At 43.3% G+C, this 23,577-nt stretch overlaps 1 protein-coding gene across 2 annotated transcripts in view; it reads left to right on the top strand.

The window, feature by feature from the left end:
• Positions 1-22,707, top strand: part of si:dkey-204f11.64 (uncharacterized protein LOC100537752 homolog) — a 56,348-nt gene extending 33,641 nt beyond the window's left edge. Inside the window, exons 2-4 of one of the 2 annotated variants that reach the window (XR_004569492.1) lie at positions 20,839-20,967; positions 21,124-21,234; positions 22,658-22,707. Coding sequence is in view for 1 of the 2 variants with exons in the window: in XM_034221472.1 (XP_034077363.1) it covers positions 20,839-20,964 (126 nt within the window). In the remaining variant the exon portion in view is untranslated. Of the gene's footprint in view, positions 1-20,838; positions 20,968-21,123; positions 21,678-22,657 lie in introns of those variants that run through there. The other variant, XM_034221472.1, reaches the window with a different exon arrangement.
• The last annotated feature ends 870 nt before the right edge of the window (positions 22,708-23,577 follow it).

Genomic DNA, 23,577 nt, shown 5'->3' with positions numbered 1-23,577 from the left:
TAAAAAGCAAAGAAAACGCAGACAGCATGCGAGATCAAAGAATTAGACAACAAAGGCTATACATTGTGTTACTAAGATACTTTTAGACACACTTTGGCGTATGCAACACTTGTCCAGTTAAACAAGGTTTTTTCTTTTCTGATAACCTTACATATTTTAGTTATTTTCTGCTATCAAGATACTTTAAGATACACCTTGATGTACGCAACACTTAACAAAAGGGGTATAATATGAAGTACTTGGTAAGGAAGGGGTTTTTTCTTTAAGGGGTGCAAAAACTTTTAGAACAGGGTAAAATATTCATTAATTTGTAATGAATTGAGTTTCCTTTCTTTTGATTTTCAACATACTATTTGTACACAATGACTTTTCCATATTTCTGACAAACTATACTTTTTGACTTTTTCCGTAAAATCTTGACAAACTATTACTTATTCTTAAATGTTGACCTCTTGCTGCTTGGTTGGAGATGATTGATGAAAAAGCTACAACGCTTAAAGAACTTATTTTTTAAACTCTCAATTCTATAAATGACTCCCCACCCTCTACTCAGCAAATCATCTAAAACGAAGGACCCCACTAAGACGACCGCTGTAAACTAGACATGGAGCTGAGAAAAACCAAGACTCCCCCCGCGAGTTGCAGCCAGGAACAGACGCCTGTAGGACTACCACCATCATCACCACCATTTTGGACACCCGAATCTTGCAATACTACTGCTGCTGATTTTGCTCCTTGGGCCAAAACGTCTCTGTTTATGGACACAGTGAAATCGGTGTTGGTTGATATTGTGGAGAGGGTGATACATCGGTACAGAGAAGAAATATGCAATGGATGCCGAGTCAGTCACCCCGGCCAGAGGCAACACGATTTCCTGAATGACATGTCCGATTTTTACTTCAGAAACAATTACAACGCGTTAATGAAAAGACTCTGGCTCACCGACTTCATTTCTGAGATCGACCAGACTCTTATTGATAAAGACATTTTCACGGATGATTGGAGGATCCAAGGCGCTTCGGAGGCTTTTCTTCACAATCTCAAAAACTGCAGACGCCTCAAGGAGAGACTTGAAAAGATCCATGCAGAGTTGGGGGGAGAAGAAGAAGACTAATAACCAGCAGTTGACTGAAGCCAGGGACTTGTTCGATACATTGACTTTTTTCTTTTAAAGTAAAATAAAAATGGGAAACTACTATGCAAAACGCTCTGTATATATTGATCAGAATGTAGTCAATACCCTTTTAATAAGTGTGGTGATGAGGACGATTGAAAACAGGACGAGTAGTGACCCCTGTGTAAACAGAATGGCTGAAGTTTGTAAACTGGAAGACATTTTGGATATCGTTCGTTCTGGTAGTACTATTCCGGGTCATTGGGAAACGATTGTAAACGAAACATTTAAAGTGGTCCTGGAATCTTCATTTTCCGAAACATTCTGTAACATTATCTCAGAAATGAAACAAACATCAAAAGTGTATCATGTGCTCTCAGTGTATGCTCTGTTTGTAGATGTAATGCATCTCTGCAGAAAGCAGCATACACATGAATATTCTGACTGAAGTGAAAAAACTCCATCACGATATCTCCAGTAATATGGGGAATTCTAAGCTGGAGACGGTCCTGGGGATGTTACAATCAGTATAACTATTTGATTTTTGTGTGTGAAAAAATAAAAAAGTGTTTTTTTTACATTTAAAAAACTGTTGTCTTCATTATAGCAAGGGGGGCGTGTCTGATACATGTGTATTACAGTCCTTCTTTTTGTGTTTTTCAGTGTTTTTCTGTGTGTCTGTACACAAAAAGCACAAATCATTTAAAACAAACCCTGAATCAAATTTAGAGAGGACCATTAAGAGTCAGAATCTTAACGAAATCTACTAATACAAAGTACTTCATTATCTACTTTTCAGCTTTTATACACAAAAGTGTATCCTTCAGTGACTTTCTCAGAGAATTTAAGCATACATCTGTCAAAGATTCTTAATGAAATCTACGGACACAAAGTACTTCATTATCTACTTTTCAGCTTTTATACACAAAAGTGTATCCTTCAGTAACTTTCTCAGAGAATTTAAGCATAAATCTGCCAAATGTTTCAAAAAACAGCCTTGTTTTCACTGAAATAGCCTCAAAATCACAAACTGCCATTTAGAGTCAGATGCTTTACGGAATCTAATAAAACAGAGTACTTTCATGACAGTGGTCAGCTTTTAAAAAAGAAAAGTGTATCCTTCAGTAAAGTATAATGGAAAAAGGATAGAAAGACAAAAAAACAAAATATCACAGTATGTTGAAAAAATATGAAAAGTAATGTGTTCAAAATAACATGAAGAAATCAAAGTAACGCTTCTAAAAAACATATATTTTAGAAAAGTAATGTTAGTCATGTCAAGTTATCAAGACTGCTGTGTTTCATCGAAACAGTGTTAAAATCACAAACATAACGAAAACGAATTCCTTACAAATTAATGAATATTTTACCCGGTTAAAAAGGTTTGCATCCATTAAAGTGTAACTAAAAGTATCCTAGTAACACCAGAAAAGAGTATAAAGCGTTAATGTCAACAAAATGGATTGCACCATTGAAATAGTGTTAAAATCAAAAAGTGCCTCTAAAGAAAATGTATTCAGATAAAGTATTTTATTTTCAGAAATGTTTAAGGTTTTGCATACATAAAAAGTGTATCTTACAGTTCCTTTTGTGAGAGAATTACAAACAAATCTGCAGAGTGTCACTAAAAAGTTTTACACAGGGACTGACATTCTGTATGAGGGTTTCACACGGACATAAAGTCTACTTAATTATCTACTTTTCAGCTTTTATACACAAAAGTGTATCTTTCAGTAACTTTCTCAGAGAATTTAAGCAAGTCTAAAAGTATCTTAGTAACACAATGTATAGCCTTTGTTGTCTAATTCTTTGATCTCGCATGCTATCTGCGTTTTCTTTGCTTTTTACTGCAAATATCGGTTGTAGAGCGTCCCCAATGGCTGTATTGAACCGAATGAACGCCAAGTTGTTGATTCCCCAAAAGAAAAAATGTATTCAGATAAAGTATTTTGTTAGACTATTAAGTCCAAGATGGTTACATTTACCCCTTAAACCATTTGTATTATATTTTGTTTTCCTAATAAAGACAGAGTCACCTGAATTAATTTAGTCTCCAGACCTTTTATTTTTACATTTTGTAACAATCTTTAAACATTTGTAGAGAACAAACACTGAGGTTAATATGAGTGTCTTTATGAGTTGGTATTTTTCACAAAATTCATTTTTAAAACACATCATCTTGATACAGAGATAACAAATGTTCGTAAGACAACCCTCGACGCTCTTTTTACATTGGTAACACACTGCTTTTCTTTGAGGGGTCCATAGTTTTTAAATGATCTGGTGAGGAGGGTGTGACTTGTTATGTTGATTGGGAGGCTAAGGCCTCTGCAAAAGTGAGAGTCTTTTTCACCAGTATAATGTCGATCGATGTCTGACTCTGTTTAAAAAGTTCTTTAAGCTTTGTAGCTTTTCCATCAATCATTTTCAGCCAAGCAGTCAGAGGCACCCGCAAGGATGTCTGAAAAACCCCGCATGTAGAGTTGAAATACTCCAAAACAAAATCATCATAAGGGTCCTTCCCCAGCGTCACCATACGGCTTGCGCGGTAATACCATCGCCCCGATGGTCCGCTTTTAGTTTCCCAGACGGTGCTTGTCAGGACTCTTCTCACTTCTGGCGGCGGGGAAATATCTCCTTCTTCTTCCTCCACCTTGAGGGGCAGCGGTGCAAACTCTTCTTTGATCTCGCATGCTGTCTGTGTTTCTTTGCTTTTCTTTGCAAATATCTTGTACACCGCTGGTTCCACGCCTGTTTCTTGATGCACTACTTCTTCCGATACAGTGGTTGCGTGGAGATCTCTGGAGGACACCAGAGTTAACACAGCCCAATCTGTTGAGGTCAGTGTCGCTTTAACACTACGGGGTCCATACGTTTCTCCATTCTTCAGATTGTAGAAATGCAGTTCATTCGCCATATAGTTGAATACATAACCCCAAACATCACCATTCTTCATGAAGTTCTTCGGCTGGAGGCGTCTGAACCCGGCCCAGATACTGCATTCGTTTCTTGATTGGCGCTCCGGACTGGTGGCGGTAAGTTGTCACTGGAGTCTCACTGATTAAACCCATATCTAGGGTTCTCTTGGCCATTTTTCTTTTTTGAAAAGTGACTGGGTAAATGGAAATGACTGGCTTGTATTTAGTTTGAGCGTATTTATTTTTCATCTATTTCCACCCCCTTACTTTTAAATGATCTGGTGAGGAAAAAGCAGGGCTTGTTATGTTAAGGGGAGGCGGAGCCCTCTGTAAAAAGTATTTTGCAGTCAAACCAGGGAAAGTCTGTCACTTCCTCACAGAGCCCCTCCTCCAACACACATGAACGTGCATGACCAAAAGGGGGCGCGAGATAAGTTTGTGCACAGAGACCCCCGCATTGCTGCTGATGCATTCGTTTGACTGACGCTCAGGATGGATGCGGTAAGCTGACTGATTAAACCCATTCGAGGCTTCTCTTGGCCATTTTTCTTTTTGAAAAGGTGAATGGAATTGCTGTCTTTTTAATTAGTTTGAGCATATTTCTAATTCCACCCCCCACTATCTGCCTGCGCCATAGCCCCGAAGGGGGGAGAGGCTAGGAGGGGGCTGGTAGACAGTCTCACCTCACTTCAAGAGACACCTACATTAACATCAGAGGCTTACAACACCTCATAGATTAGACTTCATAATTATACAACTCTGAGGGGCAGGGGGCCAGACAGCATAAAAGAGACTTAATCATCTCCTAAATTAACATCAGAGGCTTATAACACACCAGTGTGAAGTCACACCGGTGTGTTATAACACCTCCCGTCAAAGGACTAGACTTCATAATTAGATTATACAACTCTGAGGGGACAAGGGGCCAGACAACACAAAGAGACTTAATCAACACATCAAAGAATTAGACAACAAAGGCGCTAGCCCCGGGCTTTTCACATGACACAAAAGGATCTCTAACAAAAGCACTACACAGGCGGGCATTTCACACCTACGTGTGATGTACCTCACCCCTCACATCAAAGGATCTCACACCTACGTGTGAATTCACACCTAGGTGGGACATCCACCTCGAACAATGGGAGGCGGGACTTAGCTCATTAACATAAGTAGGGAGAGGTGTGACCTGTCACACCACCTGTCACTTTTCTTGCATACTAATGTGATTGAAGTGGCATCATTACTACTACTCCTACGCTCCCAACAGGGGAGGGGCCTGAAAGGACAGCTAAATGCACAGCAGTCCATTTTCACCAGGCCCAACAACAAGAGCAAGGCTGCTACCATAGCATCGTATCGTGTCAGTCACGTTCTTGCGAAACACATGAAGTCTTTCAAAGACGGTGAAGTTGTGAAAGAAGCATTCCTGGAGGCTGCTGTTGCGTAATAAAAATAACAGTAGCATTTCAACAGGTTTTTGATATGATAAAAACTCAAGTTAGATACCGTTATTAATCAGCTGTAAGTTTGAGTTTGTTTGAACTTATTCATTATAATTATTGTACAAAATGGTATAATAATGCAAACTTAAATTGATTATAGTCTATTATCGATTCAGGTTAAGAAACTAGTGTTGCTTGCATCCTATTTTAAAGGCATTTCTTTTTATAATCTACTAAAATGCAACAAAAAAAGGGTTTGATTCAATTAATGTTGTCTTTTTTATTGCACTGTTGCAGCAGATTCCTGTGTAGCTTCAGATCTGAGTTGTCTTATTAGTAAGCCTAATTTATACTTTTGTAGCAACACTAATTTTATATAATGGCAAAGAAAGGGTTCAGAGTATTTTCCTTTTGTCCTGTGTCATATGTGGCAGCACTGTTCAATGTTTCTTGAACACATTACCCACTGTAGTATGTGACGTGTGAATAAACTCCAACTCTGTATCAACAACACTGTTGTGTAACTTCAGTTAAATACTTGTATGTGTGTAGATTAGAAAGAGGTAAGATAAAGGATCTGCAGTATTTTATGAAGTATTAATCGTACAAAGGTCAGTTTTATACAAGTAGAAGTGTGTATTTACCTGGTAGTAGGCTGTCAGTAATGGCTACGCCTCTCTATTTGGACTGGTAGATCTCGGCAGACTGGCAACTTTAAAAGTAGCTCTCGGTTAAAAAAAGGTTGGGCACCCCTGCGGCCTAACACAATGTTATGGGGAATGGAAAATCAGTGGTGTATTAACAGAGCGGACGGACAGGACACTGAGACTGGGTTATTCACTCAGCATCCCTCCTCTGTTCAGAGGCATGGGAGTATGGGCTCAGAACAGTCTCATAATACACACATGCACACAGAAGGATTCACACTTGTATTTCATGATCCGCAAAAAGATTCACACTTGTATTTCCGGATCCACACTTGTGTTTTTCAATGCACACACAAATGTGTTCCATTTCATATACATGTAAATAAAATCTAATTACAGAAAAAGGTTTTACATATGTATTTTTGATCCTCACATATTTGTTTTCCGTTTAAATCCTCTGAACCTGCAAACACAAACCGCTTTCTGTGCATGGATCGCTGTGCATTCGTGTGTGGATTTTTTGAGACTCCCGACGGTCAGCCGATTCGTACTTGTAATTTTTTCTATCTATAGCCAATCAGATGTCTCCTCCATTCTAAGCCAATCACATGAGCGCGCCCCCACGAGGGTATGATTTCTTGCGTTCATGACGGAGCGCTTCATGTACGCATTTTGCGCAGTCCGGTCAGCTTGCAAAACAGAGGGCGGAGCATCAGGTGATTATGCAGAGCTGCGTGTCTCCGTCAGACTCAGCAGCTGATCTGATCTCTCTCTCGCGTCCGGTTATACTTCACTCGCGTTTGTTACATTTTTACTAACGGTATCTCGGCACCGAAACCGTAGTTTCGGTTACACACCGGTGGTTTCTGACTTGGCTCGTTGTCAGCCGGTAACCAGCTGCCCAGACATTTCGAGGGGAAAAGGGATGCAAACGGGGCGTTCGTGTGCCGTGGGAAGAACCTCTGTTTATTCACGTTCTTCAGACTAATCAGTTACATTGACACTGTATTGCATAGGCCTACATACAGACTAGTTACTTTTCCCGTTCTGATCACTTTCTCTATACTTTCGTCTCTCTCTTCATAACTCCGCACTTCGCCTTGGCCATCACATTTTACACACACACACTCCAAAAACCCACAACCCCTTGCGGCTGCTACTCTTAAAGTGACAGGCCAAGCCTGTAACACGTTTATGTCCATATCGATCAGATCTAGCTCTCCTGATCGGCCTTTATAGAGAGCACCGATCAAACTATTAAGAGTGAATATCGGCCGATAATGACCGGCGGGGCTCCCCCCGTTGACAGTTCACTGTCTAGCACTAGCTTCGTGGTGCACTGATCGATTAGGCTAAGCTAACCTGTAGCTGCTCCCTCCACACTCACAACAACTTCATACAGACATAAATAAAGCAGCTGTATTCGCCATGTAGGAAACACACATTTAAAACGGTTTTGCCTGCCGTTTTTGTGTACACAAGCATTCATCAATGGTTCGGAAAGTGGCGCTGTACATTAATAATATAAAGGCTTGTATTTGCGTGCATTTCCTGTTCGGAAAGTGTCAATGTACTGAGAGTGGAGGTGTCCTGACCAGTAGCGTGGCGTGGGGAAAAATGTAGGGGAAGCCCATTTTTTGGGTCGGGGGGTGGTCAATAACGTAACCAGATGAGTGATTACAGCGCCCGGTATCATTTTACACACATTTGTATCACACAGATGCAGGACTTGCACACGCCTGTTATCTAACCGACAGGTCCGCACGCACTCTCCAGCTGAAACTCTCTCCTTATTAATTTAAGCATTTTACTTATTAATGTATGCAGACAATCACACAATCTATGTGATTTTTGGATTTACCGTGCCTCTCAATTGCCCGTGACAGGTTGGCAAGGTCGATGAATCCTGAAGTTGCCCAAGGATTGTTCAGGGAGCACGAATCCTTGTCAAAAAGAAGACATGGCCAGCAAATTAGACGCTGAAGTTTAGCGCTTCCAGTTAGCCACTCCGTGCGGACATAATTGTCCTCATTGAACGTCCGATTCTCTCCCTTTTTCCTCTGCGTACACACAGCTCGAGTGCGGGCATTTGCCTGTCATCTGATTTAATTTTTAGTTGCTGCTGTAGCGGAAGTTTAGTAAAGTTATGTTTGATTAAGTACGCCAAATCTCCACCCTCCATAATGCTTCATTTGCTTGATAATTTCTAACGGCGGTGATGACAGTTACAGTATTAAAACTGATGTTGATGTGATTTGATTGGATGGCAGTGTCCAATCAAATCGCCAGCCGCCAGCCGCCTCTGAAGGGAAGCAAGAGGCGGCTAGCTTCCCTTGGCATGGCCCTGACCAATCACAGGTTGGCAGGGGCATCACGTGGGCCTCATCTGATTGGTCAATCCCTCCATTTTTTTTCACCAAGGGAAGCTAGATTCGGCTGGCCTCCTCTCGCAACAGTGAGTGCAATCTACTGTTTCACCATAACATCTAGAGGGGCGCTGTTTGTTTCACTCTTTGTAAAATACTCAATGAGAATGGGGGAGAGCCGGGCCGGCAGCAACACACAGCAAAGGAGAATTATCGAAACAAAACAAAGTGTTTTTATTTATTTATTTAAATTATAACTACAATCCGAAAAAACAGGGGAAGCCTGGCTTCCCTTGGCCTCCGGGAGAAAACGCCACTGGTCCTGACACATTAGCGCCTGCAGGCAGGCTCCATGAAGCTGTCAGCTCCGGACTGCGCAAAATGCGTACATGAAGCGCTACGTCATGAACGCAAGAAATCTACCCTCGTGGAGGCGCGCTCATGTGATTGGCTTAGAATTGAGGAGACATCTGATTGGCTATAGATAGAAAAAATTACAAGTACGAATCGGCTGACCTCAGGGGAGTCTCAAAATACCCACACATGAATGCACAGCGATCGGTGCACAGGAAGCGGTTTGTGTTTGCAGGTTCAGGGGATTTAAACGGAAAACAAATATGTGAGGATCAAAAATACATATGTAAAACTTTTTTCTGTATTTGGATTTTATTTACATGTATATGTACGGAGTCCGCTCAATAGCCTTGTTGACCGCAGCAGAGAACCTGTGGTTGTGGGTTTCACAGATTGTGTTGTCTCTGGGCCCTGCACATCCCAGGACGGGAGAACGGGGGGGGCCGACCTCATGTCAAGAGGCGGACCCCTGCCAGACGAGTGGAGGCTTCACCCGGAGGTGGTGAAGCAGTTCTGGACTCTGTTCGGGAGAGCAGAGGTGGACCTGTTCGCCAATCGGCGCAACAGCCACTGTGCCCTGTGGTTGTCCCTGGCCCGGTGGGACAATCCGCCCTTGGGGGTGGACGCATTTGCACACGAGCATGGCCAAGGAAGCTGCTTTATGCCTTCCCACCGCTGCACCTTATCCCCCCCCTCCTGGATAGGGTGAGGCGGGAGCAGCTGTCAGTCATCCTAGTGGCCCCAGATCGCCGCCTGGCGCCGTGGTACGTGGGGTAACACAGATGATGGTGGGCCAGCCCTGGGCTATTCCTCAGGTCTGGCGAGCGCTGTCTCAGGAAGCAGGGGCAATAGGGGCGTTACCCACTCTGGGCCAACCTCTCCAGGCTTGGTTCCTGAGAGGGACAGGCTGAGACAGGTGGGGCTGTCTGACAACGTTATTCAGACTATCCAAGCAGCAGGAGCAGAATCCACCACAGCCTGTTACAGGCCAAAGTGGGCGGGATTCCGGCGATGGTGTGAAGGAAGGAGTCTAGAGCCTCTGTTATGCACGCTGGGCTCTTTTCTTACCTACTTACAGATACTGGTGGACAGGGGGCTGGCTCATTCCACAATTAAGGTGTATGCAGCAGCCATTTCGTCCTGCCATGAGGGATTTGGAGGCAGGTCAGCCTTCAGTCAGCCGCTTATGTCGCGGTTTTTGCAGGGGGTCAGGAGGCAGCGCCCAGTAGTGCACGCCTCCGCCCCACAGTGGGACCTGCCGTTGGTGCTCGAGGCTCTGGTCACAGAACCATTTGAGCCCCTGGAGCTCTCCTCCCTGAAAGCACTGTCATGGAAGACAGCATTGCTACTTGCCTTGACTTCGGCCAAAAGAGTGTCCGGGCTGACCGCTCTGTCGGTGCACCCAAGCTGCCTTTTGATCCGGGGTGACCGTAGCGGGGCGACACTCAGACCGAACCCCTCCTTTACTCCTAAGAGCCTAAGGAGTTCGTTCAGGTCAAGGGCTATTCAGTTAGGTGGCTTTAATCTTCCACCCCATATTGAGGCCAGGGAGGCTAAATTGCACCTCCTCTGCCCAGTGCGTGCGCTAGCATGTTATGTAGAGCGCACGGCTGCCATTTGACGCACTGAACAGCTGTTTGTGTGCTTTGGGGATGGTGTGGCTAGAAAAGCTCTCTCCAAGAAGCGCCTAACAGGATGGCTCTGCGGGTGCATTATACATGCCTATGGACGGCTGGGGAAAGCCCTCCCCACTGGGGTCCGTGCGCATTCTACACGGGCTGTGTCAAACAGCCTTATTCAGCAGCGTGAGTGTAGAAGATATATGCACGTCGGCGTCTTGGTCTATGCCAGGCTCCTTCATAAAATGTTATCTCCTGGACATGTCTGGCTCCTTCTCGTCGTCTGTGCTTGCCGAGGCAACGCATGACTGGTGAGAGGGGGGGTGGCTGTGGGTCAGCAGGTGTCTGACCCCCCCCCCCCCCCCCCCGGACATAAAGCACTCGTGTTTTCCCATGCTCCTGAGGGACTCGGGAGACATGGTGCGCAATCAGCCCCATACAGGGCTGGAGGCAGGCTGGGAGAGCCTTCCTCACTATTGTCCATGCCCACTCTACATGGAGCGTGTGTGAGTTTGGGGGACGTGGTGCACTTATGTTTTCCCATGCTCCTGAGGGACCTGGGGAACATTGTGCGCGGTAAGCTCCAGACGGAGTCTCCGCACAGATCTTTTCCATGCACACTCTACACGAGGTAAGCGTGTGTGAGTGTGCCTTATCCAAATTGCGGCCCCGACTTCTCTACGGTTACAACCGGATGGGAGGAAGTGGGGATGCAATGGATGTTAGCCAAAAGCCGGTCAGGGACGGTGTGGTGGGTCGATGTTGTTGGATGACACGGCGTGTATACATGTATACATAGAGTCCAGTAGAGGGCGGAGCCTGTGTGAAATATAACAGGGGGTTACGTATTGTAACCCTAGTTATATAAGCACAGGCGGAGCACTCTACCTGGGGGCCCTGTCTTTCCTAGTCCGCTCGCTGAAGAGTGTATAGGATAGTGGGCGGCGGGTGTAGCCGCCTTTATATACTGTGGGCCTGCGCGCGCATTCAGGTAGGCTCGCCCCGATTGGCCGGCTACTTTTACGTAAACTCAGTAGGTGAAAGCACGCACAGCATGATAGAGAGTAGTACCCATAGAGTCCAGTAGAGGAATCCGCCTGTGCTTATATAACTAGGGTTACAATACGTAACCCCCTGTTTTTGGCTCACCATCTGACTCTTATATCCCCCATTGTCTTCCATACTTACAGATCAAGCAGGTACTTACATATAAATGCTTGGGTTTAAAGATATTCTCTCCTGGAAAGCCCACAACGAATGTATCTGTAAAAGAGCTCCTCGCTCTGCCTTAGGTGTTTTGGTGCGTGGAGACAAATTCTTCTTCTGTGTTTTACATCTTTGATTTGTTCTACAGTATTTCAATGGTACAAGTGTTTGTCCACTCCTTTAGAGTCAAAACCTTAATAAAAGCAGCTCCACCATTAAAAAAAAAAAAAAAAATCTGCTCAAAGATTGTTGGTCAACGTTTGAGAAACTCTAAGATCAGCCTTCCATAATAACATATTAACATTGTCTCCGACCCCAACCATGTCCTGAACAGAGAATATTAATTGTTGAGTATCAAATCATAGATAAAGGGTTTTTATAGGTTTAGACATGAGCGCTCTTCATTGCACCAGAGTATCACTAAATTAAATGCAGAGTTAATCCCAGCGCAAATATACATTAAAGAGGCCGTTTTTGCTTTAAGGAGAATTCCCTTGTTACATATGTAAACGCCTCCATTTGTCTCCTTTGTTTACTTCCAGAACATAGTCCTATGGCTACTTACTTTTACTTAGCCTAGAACCAAAACACGGACCACTATTGCGGTAAGCATGTTGTAACTTCCGGTTGTTGTTGTTGTCATGTCCGGGTATCCCGTGTGCCTGTTCTGTTGCTGATAGCTTATTATCTTAACTTAATCGATCGTTTTAAAACTCTTGATCACGGCAACTGCCTGACGTTGTAATCACACGTTACTACAGTTTAAGCACTCACAACTCTCCTTCTCTTAGCGACAGTAACTCCACAGTTGCCTACACTCTTTTCGGGTTTGCTAACGGTAGCTACTTTAGCTTGATAGCTAGCCATGGCTCTTTCCCCACCCTCGGGTGCTATTTCCTGCTCTTCCTGTCTCATGTTTGGTTACTTCCCTACCTCCTTTACTGGTACCGATACATGTGTTAAATGTATTATAGTTGTTAGGTTGTAGGCGGGAATCATAGCCATAGAAGCCCGGCTCCGCATCTTAGAAAGTCACTCAGCTACAGTAAAGCCTATGTTAGCCGGTGCGGACCGGCAAAAAGTAGCTCCTATTAGCCGTCCCCCGGCAACTCCCAAGCAGCAGGGAGACTGGGTGACTGTTCAGAAGGGGCATAACGCAAAACCCGCAGGTCCCCACCAACCCGTTCACGTATCTAACAGATATTCCCCACTCAGCGAGACACCCGCTGAGAAGCCAACTCTGATTATTGGTAGCTCTATTATGAGACACGTGAATTTAGAGACCGAAGCCTCCACAGTCACATGCATTCCGGGGGCCAAAGTGGGCGACGTTGAGGCGCATCTTAAACTGCTGGCTAAAAATAAACGTAAATACAGTCGGATTGTTATTCACGTCGGTGGTAATGATGTTCGTTTACGCCAATCAGAATGCACCAAACTTAATGTGGAGTCGGTGTGTAGTTATGCTAAAACAATGTCGGACACCGTAATCTTCTCTGGTCCCCTCCCCAATCTGATCAATGATGACATGTATAGCCGAGCCGCATGTCATCATTTCAGCGCTGGTTGTCTTGGTGGTGCCCAGCAAACAATGTGGGCTTCGTAAATAATTGGACAGCCTTCTGGGAAAACCTTGTCTGATTAAGAGAGATGGCATTCATCCTACTTTGGAAGGTGCAAATCTCATTTCGGCAAACATTTCAGGGCTTTGTGGACTTAATCCATGACAAAGTGGAGTTGAGACCAGGAGGCGGAGTCGTAGTCTTACACGCTTCTCTGCACTCTCTCCTAGGCAGTCATCCATAGGAATCCCGAACCCAATAAAATACCCAATATTAGCGGTGTGTGTGTCTGCCCAAGGACAATTTAAGGTAAAACCTAATAGAGTAAATGTAACAACTACTACAGTAATAATAATAATAATAATAATAATACATGGGACTTTTATAGTGCTTTTCATGAAACTCAAAGACGCTTTGACAGAGAATTAAGAAGAAAAAAAATAAAAGAGAAAACAAAAAAAATAAAAAAGAGATAACAAAAAATACAAAAAGAGATAAACAAAACAGAAAATAGGGGGGGAGGGGGGTGGTCAGTGGTTGAATGCAGTGTTGAACAGGTGGGTTTTGAGTGATGTTTTGAATGCTGTGAGGGAGGAAGAATCTCTGATGGATTGGGGTAGTGAGTTCCAGAGGTGCAGCAACGGAGAAGGCTCTGTCGCCCCAGGACTTGAGGTTGGTCCGGGTGGGGAGGGACAGGAGGTTGGCAGTAGCAGAGCGGAGGGAGCGAGTGGGAGTGTGTCTGCGGAGGAGGTCAGTCAGGTAGGATGGGGCCAGGTTATGGAGGGCTTTGTATGTCATCAGGAGGATCTTGTACTGAATTCTCTGGGGGATGGGGAGCCAGTGGAGCTTGATGAGGATGGGTGTAATGTGTTCACGGATTCGGGTGCGGGTGAGTAGACGGAGTTCTGGATATATTGAAGTTTTTTGAGGATTTTTGCAGGTGAACCGTAGAGGAGGCTGTTGCAATAGTCCAGACGGGAAGTGATGAAGGCGTGGATGAGGGTTTCGGCAGCAGTGGGAGAGAGGGATGGACGTAGACGGGCGATGTTTTTGAGGTGGAAGAAGGCTGTCTTTGTGATCTGTTTGATGTATTTGTTGTAGGAGAGGGTTTGGTCAAATATGATGCCTAGGTTCCGGATGTGAGGGGAGGTTTGAACTGGGAAGCCGTCTATGTTGAGGGTGAAGTTATGGATAGGTGTGGTGAGCTTGTTTTGTCCAATGATTATTATTTCAGATTTATCGCAGTTGAGTTTCAGGAAGTTAAGTTGGAGCCAGGATTTTATTTCAGTGATGCAGTTTGTCAGGATTGGAGTCAGGTAGCAGTGGAGATGGACTTGGTGGAGATGAGAAGCTGGATGTCGTAGACAAAGCAGTGGAATTGAAGTCCATGACGGCGGATTATGTGACCAAGGGGAAGCAGGTAAAGGATGAAGAGGAGGGGGCCGAGAACTGAACCTTGAGGGACACCTTGGGGGAGAGGAGCGGTGGGGGATTTGCAGTTATTGATGTAGATGAACTGGTTTCTGTCAGAGAGGTATGAAGTGAACCAAGAGAGGGCAGTGCCGGTGATGTTGAAGGTGGTTTCAAGACGGGTGAGGAGGATGGAGTGATTGATGGTGTCGAAGGCAGCGCTGAGGTCAAGGAGGATGAGGATGTTGAGGTTACCAGCATCGGAGGAGAAGAGAAGGTCATTTGTAATTTTGAGGAGTGCGGTTTCGGTACTGTGGTTTGAGCGGAATCCAGATTGAAAAGTTTCATAGAGGTTATTAGCAGAAAGATGATGCTTAAGTTGTGACGCTACAGCGCGTTCCAGAACTTTTGACAGAAAGGGTAGGTTCGAGATTGGTCTGAAGTTATTAGGGTTGTCAGGGTTTAGTCGGGTTTTTTCAGAATAGGGGTGATAGCAGCTATTTTGAGGGACGGTGGGATGGTGCCAGAAGACAGGGAGGAGTTGATTTCTGTAGTGATGAGTGAAGAGAGAGTAGGAAGGCAGGCCTTAACAAAGCTGGAGGGAATGGGGTCCAGGGTGCAGGTAGCAGTTTTCATTCCTGTGAGGAGATCAGAGACGTCAGTAGGGGAGACAGGGGAGAACTGGGACAGGGGTTGGCAGGATAAGGGGGGGCAGGTGGCTTGAGGGAGAGCTGGTGTGGTAGTGGTTAAGCTGCTGTAAATGTTGTCTATTTTGCTTTGAAAAAATGTGAGAAAAGAGCTGCATTTGTCTACTGTGAATGACTGAGTGGTCGTGTCCAGGGGGCTGAGGAGTTTGTTTATTGTGGAGAAGAGTGTTTTGGGGTTTCCGGAGCCAGAGTGGATTAACTGAGAGTAGTAGGTGGTGCGGGCATGGGAGAGGGCATCTTTATATTGCTGTAGGTGGTCTTTGTAGGTTTGAGAATGAATTGTGAGACCTGTTTTATTGCGGAGTCTTTCAAGTTGACGGGCACGGGTTTTCATCAGACGGAGTTTAGGGGTGAACCAGGGAGCAGAGTGGGTGAAGGAAACGGTTTTGGTTTTTATGGGTGCAAGTTGGTCAAGGCAGGAGGACAGAATGTTGTTGTAGTAGTCAGTGAGATCAGAGGGGCTATGGAGGTCCACAAAGGGAGTGGTGGATATTTTTTCAGAGAGGGAGGATGAGAGCGAGGTAGCTGAAACACAGCTTAATTTACGGAAGTTGATTTTGCGTTTTTGCTTTGGTGGTGGGGTGGGAATGTTGATGGTCATGGTGATGGCTAAGTGGTCGGAGAGGAAGAGGTCTGAGCCAGACAGATGGTGAAGGTTTAGTCCAGTCGACTAAACAGTGCAACAAAACAGGAATATTAAATGTGGTCTCTTACACATAAGATCTCTAGCATCTAAAGCAATATTGGTAAATTATTTAATATCAGATTATAATATTGATATATGCTGTCTCACTGAAACTTGGTTGAGACATGAAGAATATGTCAGCATAAATGAGGCCACTCCACCCAGCCATATCAATACTCATATTGCCCGAGGCACGGGCCGAGGAGGTGGAGTTGTAGCAATCTTTGACTTAAGTTTACTTATCAATACTAAACCAAAATGAAATTATACCTCCTTTGAAAGTCTCGTTTTTAGTCTTACGCATCCGACCTGGAAATCTTATTTGTTACAGTGTACCGTGCACCAGGTCATTATTCAGAATTCTTATCAGAATTCTCTGAGTTTTTATCAACTTTGGTACTTAAAACAGATAAAGTAATTATCGTAGGGGACTTTAATATTCATGTTGACGATGATAAAAATAGCCTTACGGCCCCTACACACGGCGGCGTGCGTTACCGCTTGGCGGTGGGCGTGTCTGAAGCTTGGGGATTTTTTACGAACAACGCGACCAACAACCAATCACATGAATGTCCCGCCCCGGACATACAAAGCAAAGCATTCATGCTACATCCAAGCTGGCTAAATATACTGTCTATGCTTGCTAGCTGTCCATTCAAACGAAGTACACTGGATATAAACTCTCCAAACAGGCGAAAACCTACCAGTTTCACCCACTGTCTCTGCCACCTCCCCCCATGCCTGGCTCCTCCGGTTTGTATCCCTGTATGTAAAGAGGGACTGGTGGTCATATAGTACCGCCACGATAATTTTCTCCTCCATTTTTTGACATATGGGAAATAACTGCGGTCTGGCTCTCCCAACATACACGTGGTTTGATTGGCTAGCGCTTGTAATGTCAGATTTGCATACGCGGGATTTGATTGGCTGACGCCTCCGTTGAGTAGAACATTGCTCTACTTTTGCAGCGAGCACCACGAGAGAAGCTACGCTTTGCTCCCACAATGCAGTTCGGCGAATCGTGACGTCACCCCATTCAAAGTGAATGGGCAGAAGCGTTGAAGCGGCAACGCACGCCGCCGTGTGTAGGGGCCGTTACTGTTGCATTTAACTCTATATTAGATTCTGTTGGTTTCTGTCAGAGTGTAAATAAACCAACCCACTGCTATCACACTCTCGACCTTGTTCTGACTTATGGTATTGAAATTGAGCAACTATTAGTCGAACCGCATAATCCTGCTTTATCCGACCATTTCTTAGTAACTTTTGAAGTACTGTTACTAGACTGCAAAGCATTAGTCAAAACCTCCTGCAGCAGAAACCTATCTGTTAGTGCTATAGCCAAATTTAAGGAAGAGATTCCACCAATACTTAACTCGATAGCATGTAGGGGAGGAAACTTATACAAAATGTACACCACCCCAAATTGATCATGTTGTTGATAGTGCTACAGATGCGCTGCGAATAAAATTAGACTCTGTTGCTCCTTTGAAAAAGAAGAAAATAAAACAACATAGACTAGCTCCATGGCATAATGCCGAAACCCGCAAAATAAAGCAAAAGTCGAGACAACTTGAAAGGATATGGCGTTCCACTAAACTTGAAGAATCTCGTTGGCATATTACTCTCAATGAATATAAGAAAGCACTGCGTAAAGCGAGAGCAGCTTACTACTCTTCATTAATAGATGAGAATAAGAATAATACCTATTTCTAATCTTCCGTTCCTCTCAAAAATTCTTGAGAAAGCGGTCGCAAAACAGCTGTGTGATTACTTAAAAAACAATGATTTATTTGAAGATTTTCAGTCTGGCTTTAGAACACATCATAGCACAGAGACAGCTCTGGTTAAAGTCACAAATGACATTCTAATAGCCTCTGACAAGGGACTTGTCTCTATTCTTGTTTTGCTCGATCTCAGTGCTGCATTTGATACTATTGATCATAATATCTTATTGCAAAGACTAGAGCACTTAGTTGGCATACAGGGAACTGCTTTAGGCTGGTTTATGTCCTATCTATCTGAACGCTCTCAGTTTGTACGTGTCAATGATGAATCTTCCACGCAAACCAAAGTTAGCAAAGGAGTGCCACAGGGCTCAGTGCTCGGACCTTTTTTCTTCACATATGCTTCCGTTAGGCAATATTATAAGGAATCATTCTGTAAACTTTCATTGTTATGCGGATGATACTCAACTATATTTATCAATCAAGCCTGATGAAATTAATCATCTAAATAAAATTCAAGACTGCCTTAAGGACTTAAAAACGTGGATGACCATACAAATGTTTATGTTAAACACGACCAAAACTGAAGTTATTGTACATGGCCCGAAGAATCTACGAAACAAATTATCTAAAGATATATTAACTATGGATGGCATTAATTTGGCCTCCAGTGAGACTGTAAGGAATCTTGGTGTTATATTTGATCAGGATTTATCCTTTAATGCCCACACAATAATCAATTTCAAGGACCACCTACTTCCATCTACGTAACTTTGCAAAAATCAGGCATATCTTGCCTCAAAACGATGCAAAGAAACTAGTCCATGCATTTGTTACTTCAAGGCTGGATTATTGTAACTCCTTATTATCAGGGTGTACCAAGAAGTCAGTGAAGTCGCTTCAGCTGATTCAAAATGCTGCAGCTCGTGTACTAACCAGAGTTAGGAAAAGGGACCACATTACTCCTGTTCTGGCTGCCTTACACTGGCTCCCTATAGAACACAGGATATAATTTAAAATTCTTCTTCTCGCCTACAAAGCCCTTAATGGGCAGGCGCCATATTACCTTAAAGAACTCATTATACCCTACTGTCCTACTAGGGCATTGCGTTCCAAGAATGCAGGGTTGTTGGTTGTTCCTAGAGTCTCTAAAAGTACAATGGGAGCCAGAGCCTTTTCTTATCAAGCTCCACATTTGTGGAATCAGCTTCCAGTTTGTGTTCGGGCGGCAGACACCCTATCCGTTTTTAAGAGTGCGCTTAAGACCTTCCTTTTTGATAAAGCTTATAGTTAGGGCTGATTAGATTCAGCCCCTAGTTTTGCTGATATAGGCTTAGTTTGTCGGGGGACATCTTACTTCTTCCTTCTCTCTGTCTATACCTGTGTATTCTCATGTTCCGATTAACCCAGCTTCCCCAAATGTCTTTCTTTTTGGTGTCTATATATGCCGGGATCCGGAGTCATGGATGATCCTGCGGTCCTGTGTCCTGGATCGCGAGCCCTGGATCTTGAGTCATGGCTGTGGTCCTGGATCATAGGTCCTGGATGGATATCCTCGTGGATTCATCTTCCTATTATACACACATGCATTTCCAAACATTTGGACTACCTATGTTGCAAATGTATTATCTTTTCAATTTACACACAGCATCTATTGCACGTCTGTCCGTCCTGGGAGAGGGATCCCTCCTCTGTTGCTCTCCCTGAGGTTTCTCCCATTTTTTCCTTTAAACTGTGGGTTTTCTCCGGAAGTTTTTCCTTGTACGATGTGAGGGTCTAAGGACAGAGGGTGTCGTATTGTCATACTGATATTCTGTACAAACTGTGAAGTCCACTGAGACAAATGTAACATTTGTGATATTGGGCTATATAAATAAAAAATAAATAAACATTGATTGATAGTAACATCACTATGTAACACTCACGCTTCTATTGGCTAGTGCTTCAACAAATCGTACGTGATAGGCTAAGGGGCGGGACATCTCTAAGCAGTTGATCAATCCCAACAGAGCCAGCTAGCTAACCAATAGAGAGGCGAAGTCCCGCTCATCTACTTCCGCCCCATGGGACCTTATTTCAGAAAAATTATGTATTGAAGTCAATGGGGAGAGAAAGATTATCTTTCGATCCCGTTTGAATTGTGCCACGAATTACACATAGGCTATGATGTTTGTCAATCTTAAAAAATAATTTCCATGTCAAAAAAGTCACAGTTTGTCGTAAAACTGTTGAAATATAAGACTATGAAAAATACGCAACTAGAAAGACTACAAATCCCAGAATCCCGGTCCCGCATGCTGGTTCTTACGGAACCGACTAACTCCCCTTTTGTGTATGTACAGCTCTCAACATGCCCAGACTTGTAGTGATTTTCACCTTTTTTAATACTTTCTGCCTCATTCTGAAAGAAAGAAGTGAAATGTGCCAACGTGACGGCCGTCTTGGTGTGTGGTGCGAGACGGGAGATGTTGTTCATTGAGCGTTTCACACAACAAAATGTGGTAGGCTACTTCACAGTTTTATGACACATTTTTATTTTTTTGACTTGCAAAATTATCTTTTCAATTGACAAACATCATATGTGTGATTCGTGGCACAATTCAAACGGGATCGAAAGATAATCTTTCTCTCGCCATTGACTTCAATACATACTTTTTCCGAAATAAGGTCCCATGGAGCTCCCCCGGAAAGGGAGAGACTTCGCCTCTCTATCAGAGCAGACTGGGCTCTGGTTTCAGAAAAGAGGTGCTGCAGCACAGGCAGTATGAGAAAAATAAAGAGCTTTTTGAACGTTAAATCATGGAGACATGTCACAGGAGATACACTAAATACTAATATGAACCTGAATATGAGCACAATATGTCCTCTTTAAATGGTCTTGTTGATGTTTCAAATGGAGCTGCTGCAAGAACATTTTCAGAATTCATCCGACCAGAAAGTAGTTTCATGATGTATCAAAACTAAATATAAAAATATTGATTATACCCAGGTGTAGTCTGTTTTTTGGATTAAGTAACAGTGCTAATTTAAAACATATTAATCATATGACTGAACAGTAAATGTTGTGATATGGGTCTTCAGGTTTCTCAGGCGGCTGCAGAACTGAAGACCTTCTGCCTGCAGAATGCCCACAAAGACCCCCTCCTCACCGGGGTGCCCTCCAGTGATAACCCCTTCAGGCCCCCCAAGTCATGCATCCTCCTCTGATACGTGAGTGGAGCTCTTTTTCATCTCTTAAGATCATCCAGAAAAATTGTATTTTCCTTTTTATTGTAACTCATGAAATGTCTGAACAATGACCCTGCTGTGTTTTGGAGCACAAGACTCATCCCCTACAGCTAAAAGTGTGTCCTCTCTTTTTTAAAGCTGTTAAAGAGTGCAAAAAACAAACGCCTGATCACTGTGGATTTCTGTCATGTGCCCCAATGCCTCTGAAGAAAAGGAAGCCGAGAACAAACACACACACCAAACACAAAAGTGGGTAGTTTATATCAGATGCATTGAATTTTCCGATTTAAAGTTCGAAAAATTCATAATGCAAAAGGTTTCTATTTACCAACAGCTCTTTTAAATAAATGTTGATTCCTGTAATATATTTTGGAGACACAGGAGCCTCGAAATGCCATTTTGTGCACGCTAGGCAAAAACGATCTATAAAGCAGAATAAACTCTTGAAAAAAAGAGGAAGTAAAGCTGACAAACTGTTATCTAAGGATAGAGGGTGTCGTTTTTCTCATACTGATATTCTGAACAATCTGTGCTGTTGTATTTGCTGTAAAGTGTCTCTACTGTAGGCTATTTTTATTATATGTACAGCACTTTGGCTCGACCAAAAATCGTTTATAAATGTGCTATATAAATAAAACTTGATTTGATTTGATTTGATACATGGATGGGAAGTTGTATTATTCACCATTAAAAGCCACATGTTTGTTTTTGCCATGTCTTTGAAGCTGTGTCTTGCATCATTTTTACATCTTAGTTTTTTTAAACAATATTACCTAAACCAATCTTTGCTTTTAATGCTAATTATTATTATTTTCTGCTAAAATAAGATCACATAAATCGTGTTTTTAGTTATGGTTGCAAAACTTTTCACAACAACACACTGACCTGTGTTCAAAACATAAACTGGAATCGAGCATATAATTTATATAAATTACCGTGAAAGAGAGTATAGTCCCTTGATATATTTAAATGCACATATTGCATAATTAAATAATCAACAAATGAGGAATTGAAATTACGGGCCAAAAGTTGTATTTACAAGTATTAAAAGTAAGCATAGGACACCAAACCAACTGAGACCCGTCTGTCCGCGTCCATATTTTTCTAAGACCATTTAGTGCTTCACATAATAAAATACACACCGACTGTAGCCTGATTATGCTTTAGAGCTGTATGTGTGTGTGGTACAGTGTGTAGGTGTGTGTGTGGTACAGCGTGTAGGTGTGTGTCTGTCTGTCTGTCTGTCTGTCTGTCTGTCTGTCTGTCTGTGTGTGTGTGTGTGTGTGTGTGTGTGTGTGTGTGTGTGTGTGTGTGTGTGTGTGTGTGTGTGTGTGTGTGTGTGTGTGTGTGTGTGTGTGTGTGTGTGTGTGTGTGTGTGTGTGTGTGTGTGTGTGTGTGTGTGTGGTACAGTGTGTAGGTGCGGCGGACAGACGGGTCTCAGTTGGTTTGGTGTCCTCTGCTTACTTTTAATACTTGTAAATACAACTTCTGGCCCGTCATTTCAATTCCCCATTTCAGCGACCAGAGAGAGGGGGGGGGGGGTATATCCAGTCTCTGATTGTGTTACGTTATTATGAGAGTGCTCTCATACTGTACCACTCAGAGGAGGGGAGTTCTCATTTCTCTAACCGCCTGTTGCTTCCCCTCCTCTCTCCTCGGTTCCACTCCTCAGTCCTCCGCTCGCATCTCCTGAGGCAACACACTCTCACTCCATAATCGTCCAGGAGCGACGTTTGGTCAGGGTCCCGTGGCGTGCAGTTGTGACGCTCCTAGGCTCCTTCAGCTTCATAAAGGGACGCAAATAGCTTTCAACTGATTGCAATGTATTCCCATCTGCAGCGGGATTTGACGCTCATGGAAGCACGGCATTCGTTTGTGTCGGCTGCCCTTAAAGGCAATGTGAGCGTCCATTCCCATTGGATAACGGAGAATTGTACACCCGGAAGTAAGTATTCCACTTACTGTCGATTGATATTACAGTGATATCTGCACTACTCATCGACTAAAAAACACCAGATTATCCTTGTTAATTACAAAACATTGATTGGTTTAAATGGTGTGCAATGCTTTTGTATTTTCCCCCTTGGATTCGGAGAAACAAATATTTTTTCGGAGTAAAGGATGGCAGAAGACACTACACTACCCAGAATCCCCAGCTATCGTTTAGGACTACACCATGTGCTCTGTTTGACAAACCCCGTGATTAGTTTTCAAGCTCTGTGATTCGTTGACCTCCAACTGCATTCCATATGAAAAAAAACGTTTCGTAATTGATAAAATCATACTTTATTCAGCAGTGCTTGCTTTACTCTTTGAAAGTCATCACATGAATGCATTGTAATAAATGGTTCGGCTGCATTAAATATATTACACATCTGTCGTAGTTCTTTATTTTTATTTATCTACAGAGATCGGGCTCAGAATAGACCGGAAACTATTCTTTTACCGTTCAGTTTGAATTTCACAATAAAGTTAGTAATATTTTGTTTTGATATTATTGTTTTTTATTAACTACCGCTGGGTCATCTTTTCTGTGTTGCTGTGGGTTTTTTCCATCGCTTTTGTGTTACAAATATCAAAACAATAACTAAA

Source organism: Gymnodraco acuticeps, unplaced genomic scaffold, assembly GCF_902827175.1.
Source record: "Gymnodraco acuticeps unplaced genomic scaffold, fGymAcu1.1, whole genome shotgun sequence".
Lineage (NCBI taxonomy): Eukaryota > Metazoa > Chordata > Actinopteri > Perciformes > Bathydraconidae > Gymnodraco > Gymnodraco acuticeps.
The sequence above is the reverse complement of the archived record's forward strand: the minus strand, read 5'-3'. Positions and strand labels throughout refer to the sequence as shown.